This window comes from Terrapene carolina, unplaced genomic scaffold (assembly GCF_002925995.2).
Source record: "Terrapene carolina triunguis isolate 2854851 unplaced genomic scaffold, T_m_triunguis-2.0 Scaffold66, whole genome shotgun sequence".
Lineage (NCBI taxonomy): Eukaryota > Metazoa > Chordata > Testudines > Emydidae > Terrapene > Terrapene triunguis.
Genome location: NW_020664417.1, coordinates 63715862 through 63731538, shown reverse-complemented (window position 1 = coordinate 63731538; position 15677 = coordinate 63715862). Strand labels below are relative to the sequence as shown.

The 15677-nt window shown below is 47.8% G+C and overlaps 1 protein-coding gene across 1 annotated transcript in view; it reads right to left on the bottom strand.

Moving 5' to 3' along the window:
• The window catches only part of ARAP2 (ArfGAP with RhoGAP domain, ankyrin repeat and PH domain 2), a 195639-nt gene that overhangs the window by 12253 nt on the left and 167709 nt on the right, over positions 1 to 15677 (bottom strand). The window contains exons 27-30 of the mRNA XM_026648167.1: positions 14999 to 15138; positions 13347 to 13429; positions 11112 to 11147; positions 10106 to 10169 (exon numbers count right to left, since the gene is read on the bottom strand). Of these exons, the coding sequence (XP_026503952.1) occupies positions 10106 to 10169; positions 11112 to 11147; positions 13347 to 13429; positions 14999 to 15138 (323 nt within the window). The remainder of the gene's footprint in view (positions 1 to 10105; positions 10170 to 11111; positions 11148 to 13346; positions 13430 to 14998; positions 15139 to 15677) is intronic.

The window sequence follows — 15677 nt, the reverse complement described above, 5'->3', positions numbered from 1 at the left end:
ACACTTGCATGTACAAAGCATTCTGAGATTTTACATCTTCAAGTACGGATTTTACAGCAAATAATATTTTACCATGGAAAAATAGATCAGTTGTGTCTCATTAACGCCTAATGGCACAAATAATTCATGGTGTTGCTACATCTGCTAAAGACCAGAATGCTGAATAAAATTGTTCACTTAATACAGCCTGTTAATATTGTTAATTTATATACTGCATATCATGAGCAAGGCTGCAATTTAGTCATGGAGGTCACAGAATCCGTGACTTTCAAAGACCTCTGTGACTTCAGCCAGTGCCTGCCGGGAGCTGCAGGGTCCCCTGCTGCCTGCAGGCAGGCGGCAGTGGGGACCTCAAGAGCTCCCGACCGCTGTGAGTGGCTGGGGGAGCTCCCGCAGTTCCTAGCCGCTGCAGAAGGCGGGGAGGACTCCCACAGCTCGGAGCAGCCAGCAGAGAGGGACCCTGGAGCTCTGAGCCCAGGGTGGTGGGGGCCCCTGGAGCTCCCAGCCTGCCCACAGCTGACCAGGCTCCCCATTTTGTCATGGATATTTTTAGTAAAAGTCAGGGACAGTTCACAGGCTTCTGTGATTTTTCATTTTCTGTGCCCTATCCATTACTTTTACTAAAAATATCTGTGACAAAATCTTAACCTTAATCATGAGTAATGAGATGACAGTTTTCAAAGAAAAATAATTGAGGAATATGCTGAAGTTGGAAGAAAAAAAAAGTAGCAACGTGCATTCTTCTGTTTAAACAATCCCCAAAAGATATTAACTGCTTCTGTAAGTCTTCATTCCAGATTGATTAAACAAATACGTTTCACTCCATACTTGCTGGTCAGAGTTTTGTAACATTATCTTTCTTGTGATCTTGCATCAATAGGACTTGAACAGAGTTACTAAGCATTGGATGAGTTGTTTTTAAGCAACCTATGTCAATAACCTGTGAACCTATTCATTGAGACACTACCCTTGTTATCCCCATGAGATGTATTTCCGATTTGGTAGCTGTTTCCATGGAAACCACAATAGTTACTTCGCTTGGAGGAGCTGAATAAGACAAGGTTTTGAAAAGTCTGTTGCTTCCGAGACGTGCATTACACATCCCACTTCCACTATTTACAAAGGTCAAAGACAGACTCTCCCTCAAAGTCTATGATTATATAGTATGTATTGCAATAATCATGTGTCCATTCTGTATTATATACTCAGAACACAAGCAGGATAATAATATTTTTTTTTTTTTTATAAAAGAAGGTACATTAACAATGAAATAAATTTTTAATAGAATGGCAGCCTGTGAGGGCTGCTAACTATTACATTCTCAACTTTAATATTGCCATAAGTGCACACTACACAGTAAATTCTAAACAACTTACGACTCCCTCCGCAATCATATCTCCTTGAATATACTGCATTATATTGTTTGATATGGCTGTATAACAACTTCCACATGAAGAAAAAGGAAGCCAAATTTAACAGCGACGTCTACTTCCACATTTGTCACATGTTTATTTTCTCATCTTCTCCACAGGGGAGCAGTGGAATGTTTTGGTTTGAAATTTATATACACACACACACACACACACACACACACACACACACACACACACATTGCCATATGTTTATATTAGAGAAGGAAAGGTCAAAGAAATGTGCCTTGCATTTAGAGGGGAAGGTGGTGAGGTTTGTGATGGTCCTTACTTCCTGTGAGAGCTCATGCTTCATTCTTGGGTCAGCTCCTGAGAAAGCTCTGCACAGACAAAGCTTTATCTTTGTTACAGAAAGTCCCAAAGACCATCTTCAGGTTAAAAAAAGAATCACCTTTGATCAAATAGTAAACATGAGAAAAGACAGTTACCTTTTCCATAACTGGTGTTCTTCGAGATGTGTTGCTCATGTCTATTCCACAAAAGGTGTGCGTGCTCGCCATGTGCACTGGTGCCGGAAGTTTCTCCCCTAGCAGTACCCATAGGGGAGCGCCCCAGTGACCCATGGAGTGGCGCCTCCATGGCGCGGCGCCTCCATGGCGCGGTATAAGGGGCAGTGCGCACTCACCCCACCCTCAGTTCCTTCTTGCCAGACAACTCTGACAGAAGGGAAGGCGGGATATGGAATAGACATGAGCAACACATCTTGAAGAACACCAGTTACGGAAAAGATTACTGTCTTTTCTTCTTCGAGTGATTGCTCATGTGTATTCCACAATAGGTGATTCCAAGCTATATCTGTTGGCCGTGGGAAGGAGTTCACAAACTCTTGGGACAGAGGATGGCCCTTCCGAACCCGGCGTCCTCCCTGGTCTGAGAGACAATCGCATAATGCGAGGTGAACAGGTGAACTGAAGACCACGTGACAGCCCTACAAATGTTCTGAATGGGAACATGGGCCAAAAAGACAGCCGATGAGGCCTGTGCCAGAGTCGAGTGCGCCCTCACAATTGGCGGCGGAGAGATTCCCGCCAGGTCATAACAGGTACAGATTCACGAAGTGATCCAGTTGGAGAGCTGCTGAGTGGAGATCGGCCGACCTTTCATGCGCTCGGCCGAGGTGATGAACAGTTGCGAGGACTTTCTGAATGGCTTAGTCCGCTCCAGGTAGAAAGCCAGAGGCAGTCTCACATCCAACGTGTGGAGGCGGCGCTCCTCACTGGACGCATAGGGCTTGGGGCAGAGGACCAGAAGAAAAATGTCCTGACCCATGTGATAGGCGGAGACCAGCTTCGGGAGGAACAAAGGGTGTGGGCAGAGCTGGATCTTATCTTTATGAAACACCGTGTACGGGGGCTCGGAGGTCAGGGCCTAGAAGACGTGATCACAACCAGGAAGGCTACCTTCCACGAAAGGTGTGACCTGGAGCACGTGGCTAGCGGCTCAGACGGGGGCCCCGTGAGATGGGCCAACACCAGATTAAGGTCCCACTGCGGGACAGGGGGCCTAACATACAGGAAGAGGCGATCCAACCCCTTAAGGAATCGGCCAGTCATAGCATGGGAGAATACCGTGTGGCCCTGCACCGGCGGATAGAAGGCCGATATGGCCGCCAGGTGCACCTTGACCGACGAGGGCACCAGGCCCTGGGCTCTAAGGTGAAGGAGGTAGTCCAGAATAAGCTGATCAGAGCGGCCACCGTGGAAATGCCCCGCTCGTCCACCCATCTGGAAAACCGAGATCACTTTGCCAAGTAGACTCGGCGCATGGAGGGCCGCCTGCTTTCTAGGAGGACGCACTGAACCCCTTCCATGCACATCCTTTCCTCCCTACCTAACCATTGAGCAGCTACGCCGTGAAGTGGAGTGCCGCTAGGTTGGGGTGGAGGAGGTGGCCTGGGTGAGCAGGTCCGGGCAGGACAGCAACGGCCACGGCAGGGGGAGCACCAGGCCCATGAGAATCCCGTACCAATGCTGCCTGGGCCATGCCGGGGCAATCAGAAGGACCCGGGCCTTGTCCGTCTTTATCTTTTCCGGGACCTTGCCGATCAGTGGGAACGGGAGAAAGGCATAGAGAAACTGGATTCACCAGGACAGGAGGAAGGCATCGGAGATAGCACCCCGTCCCAGCCCCACCCCCGGAGCAGAACCCAGGACAGCGACAGTTCTGCCAAGTCGCGAACAGGTCCACCTGGGGAGTTCCCCATGCTTGGAAAAGTCTGTTCACCGCCTCTGGGTGGAGAGAACACTTGTGCTAAGAGAAGAAGTCCCTGCTCAAGCAATCCGCCTGCGCGTTCTGGACGCCCGGTAGGCAGATGTCGTGGGCTATACAAAAGTCCCACAGCCTGAGGGCTTCGCGGCAGAGGATCGGGCCCCACCTTGCCTGTTGATGTAGAACATCGAGGCCATGTTGTCCATGAGGACCCTGACCACCAGGTGCGAGCGGAAGGCCATGCACACCAGCCGTACTGCCCTGAGCTCCTTGATGTTTATGTGGAGGGTCAGATCCTGAGCTGACCACAGGCCTTGGGTCTGAACGTTCCCCACATGGGCCCCCGATCCCAGGTCCGATGCGTCGGACACCAGTTCCAGTGACGGGGCCCTGCCCCGAACAGAACCCCTTGGAGCATGTTTCTCGGGGAGGACCACCACCATAGGGAGGTGATAACTGGCTTGGGCACCGTGAGGACTTTGTCCGTCCTGTCCATGGCCTGGGAGAACTCAGAGGCCAACCAGAGCTGGAGTGGCCTCATCCTGAGTCTGGCGTGACGGACCACATACGTGCACGCCGACATGTGACCCAAGAGCTGGAGGCACACTCTGGCGGTTGTTACCAGAAATCTTGTGACTGTGTCGATGAGCCCCTTCAGGGTCTTGAACCTGTCCGATGGGAGGGAGGCTCTGGACAACGAGGCATCCAGGACTGCCCCTTTGAACTCTATGCATTTTACCGGGACTAACGTGGACTTGGTGTTGTTTACCAACAAGCCCAAAGTGGTGCACGTGGACAGAAGGAGTGCCACATGATCCCGCACCTATCACCGGGAGCTGCCCTTGACCAAACAGTCGTCCAGATAGGGGAAGATCTGGACCCCCCGGCGCCTGAGGTAGGCTGCCACCACCAACATACATTTCGTGAATACCCTGGGGGCAGTGGACAGGACAAACGGGAGGACCGTAAATTGGTAGTGTTCCTGCCCCACTGTGAAACGGAGGAAGCGTCTGTGCCTCTCGAATATATGAACGTGTAAGTACGTGTCCTGCAGATCAAGGGCGGCGTACCAGTCCCTGGGATCCAGGGAGGGGATGATGGAGGCCAGGGAGACCATGCGGAACTTGAGCTTCACCGTGTACTGGTTCAGGCCTTGCAGGTCCAAGATGGCCTGAGCCCCCCTTTGGCCTTCGGGATAAGGAAATAGCGGGAGTAGTACCCTTTGCCTTTGAACTCCCCCGGTACCACTTCCATCGCTCCTAGGCCCAGGAGCCACCCCACCTCCTGACTGAGCAGAGCCTCGTGCGAGGGGTCCTTCAGGAGGGACGGGGGAGGCAGTGGTTGGGCGGGGGGGGAGGGAAGGTAAACTGGAGGGTGCAGCCCCGGGAGATGTTGTTGAGGACCCATCGGTCCGAGGTCAGCTGTGACCACTCCGGGAGGAAAGCACACAACCGATTGGAGAAGGGGAGCTTTATTGAGGGTGGATCCCTGATGAGAACTGGCAGGGTGCCCCCGGGTGTCCCGTCAAAACCGCCTTTTCCGCACTTGCTTGACCTTGGAGGACCCAGGCTGGGGGGCAGGCCGAGACTGCTTCTGTGGGCGCCTCTTATAGTCCTGCGACTTCTTATAAGCGGTCTCGTATTTTGACTGGGTGGCCTGAGCGGGAGTCTGCTGCAGCTTGAACTTAGGTTTAGCCGGAGCCGGAACACAGAGACCCAGAGTCTGGAGAGTCGTGCAGGAGTCTTTCAGGCCATGCAGCTTTGTATCCATTTGTTCTGCAAACAGAGCTTTGCCGTCAAACGAGAGGTCCTGCAGGGAGGTCTGCGCCTCACTGGACAGCCCTGAGAGCAGGAGCCATGACGCCCTTCTCATGGACACCGCGGAGGCCATGGACCGCGCGGCCGTGCCCCCTGCATCTGAAGCTGCCTGCAGGGTTGCCCCGACAGCTGCTGGGCCCTCCTCCACCAGCGCTTTGAACTCCTTTCTGTCGTGCTCCTGGAGGGAGTCCTCGAACTTGGGCAGAGAGCCCCACATATTGAACTCATACCGGCCCAGGAAAGCCTGGTGGTTCGCCACCCTTAACTGGAAGCTCGAGGATGAATAAATTTTTCTTCCAAATGAGTCCAGCCTCCTTGAATCTTTATTTTTCGGGGTATGGGCTGGTTGACCCTGCCGTTCCCTGTGGTTGACCAACTCGACCACCAGGGAGTTAGGAGCAGGATGGGTGTATAAGTATTCATGCCCCTTGGCGGGTACAAAATACTTGCATTCCGCTCTCTTAGAGATGGGGGCCCAATAAGGCTGGGGTTTGCCACAGGGCATTTGAAATTTTTGCCACCCCTTCGTGAAGAGGCAAGGCCACCCTGCCCGGTGCCAAGGAGTACAGCACATTGAACAGGGAGTCCGAGGGCTCCTCCATCTCCTCTGCTTGGAGGTGGAGGCTTGATGCCACCCCTTTTAAGAGTTCTTGGTGGGCCCTAAAGTCCTCCTGCGCGACGGAGGGAGGAGGGTCCACAATCGCCTCATCCGGGGAGGGCAAGGAGACCGGTGAGGTACTGTATGTGTCCACCGGCACCAGAGGGTCCACCACCTCGTTGGTCTCCGGGCACGGTGCCGAGGATGTATGTCCTGGAAGGTCTGGAGAGGGAGGCCGATAGTCCTTCTGAGGCTCCAGCCACCAAGCGAGCTCCCACCGGGGTCTGCGTCAGGGGCCACGGTGCCCACTGGTACCGCCATAGGGCCCGGTGCCACTGCACCTGTGGCACTGTAGGCGTGGCGTCGTCGGAAGCGATGCCGACCATGGGACCGCGATCCCGAAGTGGAGGACTGGTACCATCGGTGACAGCTGCTCTGCGATCGGCTCTGGCAGGCAGACCCGTGACAGTGAGACGCCGGTGATCAGCGCTTGGGGCTGCGGAGGCCCTGGAGCGGGACACCAAACGGAACGACGTTGACGTTCATGCCGTGACCAGCTGCAATAGCCCCTCCGAGTCGAGGACCTTTGGCGTCATCTGCCTTGGTCCCGTCGGTGTTCGCTCCTCGAGGCAGACCGGTGCCAAGAGTCTTGGTCAGACGGAACCCAACCAGACAGCCTAGTGGGTGTCGAAGGCGATCCACATGGACTTTGCCCTGAACGGTCACTGGGCAGCGAACGGGGTTGGGAACGTTCCCTAAACCGAGACCGGTACCGAGCTGGGGGCGACTGCAGAGATCCCAGCGCCGGCTTGCCTCTGGAGCACGGGGCCAACATCGGCAGTGGTCCTGGTACCGGCATGGACATAACATCCCGGGCCGCCTGCAGGACCTCCGGTGTGGAGGGCATCCAGACATCCGGAGAGGCCTGCTCCAAATGGGCCGGGCTACTCCGCTCGACTTGAGTCGGAGGCCTAGAGGGCGGTGGGGATCGAGGACTGCCCAACATGGGTCTAGCCTCTGTCCCGGATGCTGCGGTGAAGAAGGCCTCTTCCTAGCCTTCTTGGCGTTCCCCGTGGATGGGGAGCGGTGCCAGCTAGTCGATGGCGCCGAAGGGTTGCCGTGCACTGACACCACGGTGCCGACACGCAGCGGCGTGCCGGGGTCAGCGCCGACTCCATCAGAATAGTCCGGAGCCTAATGTCCCATTCTCTCTTGGTCCGAGGCTTAAACGACTTGCAAATCTTGCAGCGATCGCTGAGATGGGTTTCCCCCAAACAGCGTATGCAGTCCATGTGCGGATCACTCAGTGGCATAGATCCCCTACAAGTGTTGCACAACTTAAAACCTGGGGCCCCGGGCATGCCCCGGCCTGGGTGCTCTAGCTAAACTAAACTAACTAACTACAGGTACCATAAACTGAACGAACAAGCAGTTTTGGGGACAAGCCACAGCAAAGCTGGAGCAGAGAAGTTCCGAAGCACCTTCACTGGCGGCAAGAAGGAACAGAGGGTGGGGAGAGCACGCAGCACCCCTTATACCGCACCATGGAGGCGCCACTCCAGGGGTCGCTGGGGCGCTCCCCTACAGGTACTGCTAGTGGAAAAACTTCCAGCACCGGTGCACGTGGTGAGCACGCACATCTATTGTGGAATACATATGAGCAATCACTGGAAGAAGAAATATCACATCCTAAAGTTTATTAGCTGTGAAAAATCTCCTCTCCTTCTGTTCAGCCATGGTGTGGGTAGTGAGAGGGTGTTTGTCAGTAGTGGCAGGGGAGGGGCCATCTCATGTGGGGTTGGGGCAGTAGGAAATACCTACCCAAAATCCCACTTAGTGGTGTAAGGACATAACTGGGTATGAAAATATCCCAGATGTAGGTGGCCATTTCTGCACCTACTTACTATCCACATCCCATTTATCCCTTTGCTATGCACTGGTTTGCTGCTGCTGCTGTGTCTCTTTTCAGTGCTTTATGTTCAGTTGGTGCCCTTTTTACAAAGTCAGGAAGGGTTTTTTCTGTCCCTCCAACTGGTGAGCAGAATGTGGGTTTTTAGCCTCCCTTCACCCAAAGAAACTTGGGAAAATTAGCTAGAGAGAGAGTTTATTTTGTCAAATTTTATTTTTCTTATTACAACTGCACGGCAGGTGTCCAGTGTGGGTTCTTTGGGTAGTAGGGATCAGAGCTGCCATTGCAATCCAGAGTGGGAGATGGGCTACATCTGGCTGGTGGGCCTGCTGCGCAAGGTGGGCGGGGGGGGGGGGAGAAAGAGCTTCAGCGTCTTACTCAGAAAGAGGCACCTCATCATCTCTCACATAAGGAAAGGTCAAAGAAAGATTTGGCAGTTTGGGTGCCAGATCTCTGGGGTGGTTCCACGCAAGGTGCCTCTTAAGCATTTGGCATGCCCTCCATGGCCACATCTTGGTGAAATGCACTGGACGTAAGCCACTGGACAGTTTTACTTAAAGTGGTGTAGGGGAAAATCCACTTGAAATCCTCTCCTGGTTGCACTGCAACCATGTTATGCAAGTTGTAGAGGCTTTAGCTGAAATCCTGGATGTGGTGTGATGCTAACTGTGATGCTGGTGTGACTGCTGCGTCTTTTTCAATACGTTCTTGAAAAAGAAAATGGGCATTTTGCCCTAACTAGCATTACAACAGTCCCCAGCAAAACAGGCAGCATTTTCTCCCCCCATATGGTCATGGTGCACCAGACTGGAAGCCAGGAAGTCTCAAGTTCTATACCCATCAATTAATCAGGGTTATGAAGATATTTAGCATCGGTGAAACCTGAAAACAGACAGAATTTTAAACACCGGCTGCCACCGGCAGACAAAACGGTCACACTCAATACAGGGATGACATTTGCAAACATCTGGCATCTAAAATATCAATTTTCTCTTAGCCCTGTTGAATTTTTATTTTCACCACAAGTAAGTATTATCTTATTTGTTACGCTGGGGCGACATTTTCAGAAGTGTCTAAGTGACTTAGTGTCCTTTGGACTTACAGTTCTAAGTGCCTACATCTCTTGAACATGCGACTTAGGCACTTTTGAAGATTTTACATTAGGAGAATAAAGCTGAGAAAAGCTAAGGACAACGTTTTCTAATCTGCTTGCTTAAAGTTTTCTATTTCTGAAAAATAGCTAAATTTTCAGAAGTGCTGAACACACGCTACTCCCAATACTCGGCACTTCTGGAGATCAAAAACACCTAGCTGCCCAAATATGGATACAGGCACCCAAATTTAAATGTTGTCTGATATTTCCGAGCCTCAGTGACCTAATATGTAAAATTTAATACTTCCTTATGAAGGAATCGCAAAAGTCAACATTTGTCAACTGTTACCCGCAGTGACTTTGCCAAGAAACATCCTGAATCCTCATGGAAAAAAGTAGAAGAAACTCTGATGCAAATATAGCACCATTTTCAAGATTCCCGCTAAATGGCTGCGTGTACAACTCTCCACTCTGGGTGAAATTTTCCACCATCTCTTTTAGTCCCTCTCACCACTACCCAAGCACATTAAAATCCTTTTGTATGGATGTGTTCTTGAGCTGCCACTCATAATCATACCCCACCTTCCCTACAACCTAGTAGCAGGTATCTCGCTATTTGGGGCCAGGATTTCACCCAATATGTTTACAGGTGATGGGCAAGTGGGTTGCCTCTCTTTGTCCAGATTCTCTGCAACACAAAAGAAAACCCAGGAGAACTCTATGAACTCCTCCAAAAAAACTACAGCTCAAACGTTAAGCAGTTATTACCTATCACTCTAAGCACTTGAGTGATAGATAATAACACGTAGCACATAGATGGGCTAAGTCCACATCTTCTTGTAGTTGTATGACCTCAAGCATTTCAGTAACATTACTGGCTTCACAGCATTATTCTTTTTGCTACAATGTATGGTTTATTCAGAACATCCATCCATACATTTAATTGTTTTGCAGATAAGTACAAATTACTGGTGAAACTCAGCGATTCACCGCTAAATATGAAATGTAGAGAATTTTTAAAAATCTTATTTCCTCTGACCAAAGTATTACCTGTGCATTGAAAATACTGGTCATCCACTCCATCTGTGTATCCTGTCCATCACAACACATGTGCCTACAATACAATATGTGGTATCATTAAAATAAACAGATTAATGAAGTATCGAACTGTAATTGTCACATACCACAGAAGCAGTTCTTGTTTTGACATTCAAAACCTACTTGGATTTCTCTTAATTATTTAATGTTGTTAGCAGCGCCGTATTATTGCCTAGGCCGACAAGGCCTAGGCCTAGGGCGGCAAATTTGCAGGGACGGAAGCTCCCCTCCGCGCCCCGCCCCCCTGCTCCAGCTCACCTCCGCCTCCTCTGCAAGTGCGCCGCCGCGTCCTGTTTCTCTCCCCTCCCAGCGCTTGCACCACGAAACAGCTGTTTTGCGGGGCAAGGAGGGAGGGGGGAGGAGGGGGAATGCCGCACGCTGGGGGAAGAGGCGGGGCCGGGGGCGGGGATTTGGGGAAGGTATCCAATAGGGAAAGGGAGGGGGCAGAGACTTTGGGGAGGGGGTTGGAATGGGGGTGGGAAAAGGGCGGAGTCGGGGCAGGGCCAGGGCGGCAATTATTTCCCGGCCTAGGGGCGGCAAAATTATTAATCCGCCACTGGTTGTTAGTATTTTATTATTTACATTTTACACATAAGAACTTCTAAAATATATATTAAATGCATACTATGAAAAGACTGAGGATCCAATCCAGGAATCCGTCCCTATTCTACAAAAACTGAAGCACCTGTTTAACTTTAAGCATGTGCTTAGTTCCTGGGATTTCAAATCACAGTTTTAAGCCTGTGCTTTGGGGCTTTGCTGAGCAGGGATCTTAGCAAGGATATGAAACTGACAGCTTAAACTAAAAGTTATTGCAACAAATCAACCAGTAATTTTTGGTAACAGGTAAAAATCAAACAAAAACAAGAAAAACACACACATTAGGTTTCAAGCACACTATTTAAAAAATGTTGACATTAAACAGGCAAACACACATTTGTTGGTGTTGGTTACTTACCAGTGGTGCTTTTCAGAATATACTGTAAGACCCCAGCTGAAAAAAATAAAACTCCACATTAAAAATAAATATTTATTTATTTACCAGAAACCAAAGCCATAAAAGAGAACTGAATGCTAACTTCGGGGTGCTTGCCAAATATTCCATAGGGAAGCTAATTTTACATGGAGATTACACCTCAAAAGCTATTGCAAGAAGGTTAATATGTAATTCTAATCTGAAAAGCATTTTCATTTAAAATGGCCTTATGGGGTTCCATGTTTATTGTCTCAATGCTTTGATATCAACTATGCTCTATTTACAAGTTGTGACAGGACCTTTTCATCTAACTAGCAGGTCTGCCAACTCAGTCAAGCTGGGCTCCTTTTACCTCATGAATCATCAAAACAGCAACAAAGTTTCATAGATCAAATTATGCTCTCAGTTATGTCTGTGCTACCCCATACATTTTATAGTTTCAGTAACACCTATGCAACCTCATGGAGTTGTACTTGGGTAATTTGTTGGAACTAATGTAACTTATTAGGAATTCTCTGATGATATACAAAATGGAATAGAATCCAGCTCATTAGGCCTTAGCTGTGTAGGTTCTGCAGGGCTGCTGAGAGTTTAAAAGAAGCATTTTTGTCACTAAAGTAAGGAAAGCTATGACTGAATACACACAAGGAACACAGCTGAGACAAGACATGTCATTTTTACATGTTCACTTTCAAGAGGAACACTGATATTTAGTCCTCTACAAACACAAATGAATGACTTTGAGATCCTTTGATGAAGGTGCTGTAACAGGCCAAAATATTCCTACTAGCAGTGATAGGGACATGGATTTGAAGCAAGTGGGGCAACTAGTGAGGGCAGTCAAGTGAAGACTTGGTTTCTAGAATGAAGTCAGGCAATATAATCTAATATATAGCACTGCCCCATTTCCAGTGGTGTGAGAGACCAGATCAATCAGCTGAAAGTTTGTAAGTGACCCGGAAGCCTGGGGTAAGAAAAATAAATCACAGAGTGGAGAAAAAAAAGAAAGGCGAAATGGGACCAGACAATAAGATGGCAGAATGAGCAAAAACAGAAGGAAAGACACAGTCAGCGAGAGCAAACGACCGCATGCACACACTGACACACACAATAGGGCAGAAAAGTTAAGAGGACAACCATATGAGCAGCTCTGCAGTGAGAGACCTGGGTTTGATGCCAGCTTCTGTCACCTCTGAGGCCTGGGCAGGGCTGGTGGAAGGATGTTTCGCGCCCTAGGTGAAACTTCCACCTTGCGCCCCCCTGGTCCCCGAGCCCCTGCCCTGAGGTGCACCCCCCCGTGGCAACTCCCCCCCCCGCCCTGAGGCGCCCCCCCTGCGGCAGCTCCCCACCCCCTACCCAATCAGCTTAGGCGCCACAAGCCTGGGGGGCGGGAGAAGTGAAGCAGCCACGGCGTGCTCGGGGAGGAGGTGGGGCAGGGGTGAGCTGAGGCGGGGAGTTCCCCTGCGTGCCGCCCTCCCCTCCCCCCGCTGCAGGCGGCCCTCCCCGCACTCCACTGTCCCAGCTCCCTCCGTCTAAATGCCGGCGGCGACGGGGGCGGCCGAAGATCCGGCCACCGCGGTCGCTGCTGAAGAAAATGGCGGCCCCCAAATCCTAGTGCCCTAGGCGACCACTTAGGTCGCCTAAATGGTTGCACCAGCCCTGGGGCTGGGTGTGCACTAAGGGACAGAGTGCTCTGCCTCTGAAGATAGGAGACCTACTAGTCTGCAGCAACTAACCCGACTCGGTCAGGAGTGCCACTAACTGGCTTAAATACAAAGAAAAGTCACAGCAATGTGGAACCTGGAGAAGGAAAATCCTTCATTGAGGACCCAGGGACTGGCACCAAAGGTCAGGACTAGTAATCTTTTTTGGCACACTAAAGGTGTGCCCACCATTGGAATGCAGGATACATGCTACAAGACTAAATTGAGCTAGTAACAATTACAGCCACAACAGAAAACACACTTCAGATTAAGAAAACCAATCAATAAAGTAATTTTCTAACACAGAAGAGTTAACACGGAACACAGGACCAGACAGCATCAGAACAAGTAATATTATAGAGTGCAATTCCATTCAGAATAAGGGACAGACTTCACTTGATTTCCTGATTTTGTGTGCGCGTGTGTCTGTACGTGTGCATCTGTGTGGTGTTCCATCACAAAACTCTAGTATTTTGCTATACAGAACATAACCCCGTTTCTTTTCTAATCTTACTTTGTTGGTGGCTTCATTTTCTTTTTCACTCCAAGATAAAGTTTCAGTGAACTGAGGGGCAGCACTTTTTCAGGTTTGCTAGTCTGTGAATGAACATAAGTTTCTAATTACTGCATTAGAAATTTACAAAACAGAATGGTTTATAAAAGCCCAATCCCCTTTTTTCTTCCTTTGGGGGTTCTCTATTCTTATCTTTTCATTATGGGTCACTATTTCTAATTTTTCTACCTCCCCCCATCACCTTTGGGGAAATAATCAATTACTTCTTACAGACCTAGTATAATTATATATGTGTATAAGGTATATGAGTTTCACAGCTCCAGCTTGAGGCTAGGAGATTGAAGTGAAGTTGAAAAATTTTCCAGTAGAAAAAAAGAGGCACATTTGAATGTCTCATACATGGAGCATAAAGCCACACTGTCAAGGTGCTAAGTAAGGTTTTAGGAGCATTAATTAATGCTCACATATGTGCCAATTTCAGTTTTTAGCACTAAGTATTTAGACACTTTCTGACATCCTGTGGTCATTCTACTTACGAAATATATCTAAGGATTCATAAAAAAAAAAGACATAATATTTCGTCTACATAATCTTACATTAGCTATTAACGCATTAAACTCTTCTCTAAGAAAAGGAGGATATTCCCCCAAGGTATTTTAAGGAAAGTACAGTATATGTATAAATCCGCTGCACAGACAAAAACAGCATCAAGACCAAAAAAGCAATACTTTATTTAAAAGGTATTCTTTACCAGAAGCTATAAATGTTAAAATGAATCGAATAAAACTAATCATAAATACAATACTTAGTTTTATAATTTTGTATAAATTGCACACACTCAAAGGATTCTGCAAAGCACTAAAAACTTCTGATATATTATGGACCCAAAGTGGCAAAGCTCTTAACACATGCTTAACTTTATACATGTGACTAGCCCTGTTAGTCAATGAAATTGTTCATGTGTAGGAAGTTAAGCACATGTATGTTTGCAGGACTGGGCCTAAATCAATAATATAGATTTACTTTTCTGCTTTTATTATTAAAAAGTTAAGTAACAACTTCATACTTTTTTCGGAAGGGGCAGGGGAGGGGAATAGGGAACAGAGGGAAAAAAGATAACATTCACAAAACAGTACACAGAAAAGAAAGAAGATACTATAGTGAAAGATGTTATTTTCCAAAACTCTTCTATCATGACATTTTTAACAAAAATAATTTAAAAAAAGTTATTGTGCTCTTGTACCTTGTCTTTTCTAAAAGCCTTGAAATTGCAGGGCAAACAAATAAGCAGTTATTGGAGCTTTATAATACTTACAACACCCTAGCCTTTAAACAAGCTCTGTACTAAAAGATAGTTTAGAAGCCAGTATAGAGCCTATGTTGGTTTCTAAAAGTTGTTTTAATTAAAACAAAGTTTATCACAATACATAAACATAGCTAAATGAGCTCTTATATTTTCTCAGTTTATTCCACTTTAACAACTCTAACATAAGCAAAAAATCTCTCTTCTTATTTTAATGCCTGAATTGCGTAGGCAAGCATAACAATTGCTGATTTGCCTGTCAACCTGTGTTCATTTTTTCATATGTAAAGGAAAGGAGTTTAAAGCTTAACTGCTCATGATTAGAAGGGTGCAGAGTATGTGTTTATACCTTCATATCCTTGTAAAGAAGCAGATTTCCTTCCCGTAATACAAAATAACGCTCTTGAAATTTATTTCCAGACAGTAATTTTGATGGTTCTTCTTTGTATTTCAGATAGCCTGCTTTCACATTACCTTTTACATTCTTCTCTGTCAAGAAGATGAAAAGCATTTGGTTACAGTATTTTTAAATATTGGAAATCACCGAGTACTGAATTTTAATGTGCTTAGCATTATTATGTATCAACACAATGATACCAGAATTTTATTGTTCTAAACTTTCTTATTTAAAAGTGTATGATGACTATATTGGTGCTGAAAGATGTCCTATTGATAGCACAGACAGAGGCCATGTAAGCTGTCTATACTGTCTCATCAACATAAACTTCAATATGAACATGGAGAGGCTAAAGTAAATTTCTAGGAAAGAATATCCCAAAGCTTATTTAGATCTTAGTTTCTTCAATGAGTCTAATACTAACTGATACATTATTCAACAAAAAGTATTTTGTCATGCTGGACTGTGGTAGTCAATTTATTTCTAGAGCTGGTCAACAGTTTTTGAATGTAATGTGGCGTGGGTAAAAACCTGCCTTTTCTGAAAAGTTTTGCAAATATGTTGGCTTTAGGAATTTGTGTGTTTGTGTGTGTGTGTGTGTGTGTGTGTGTGTGTGTGTGTGTGTGTGTGT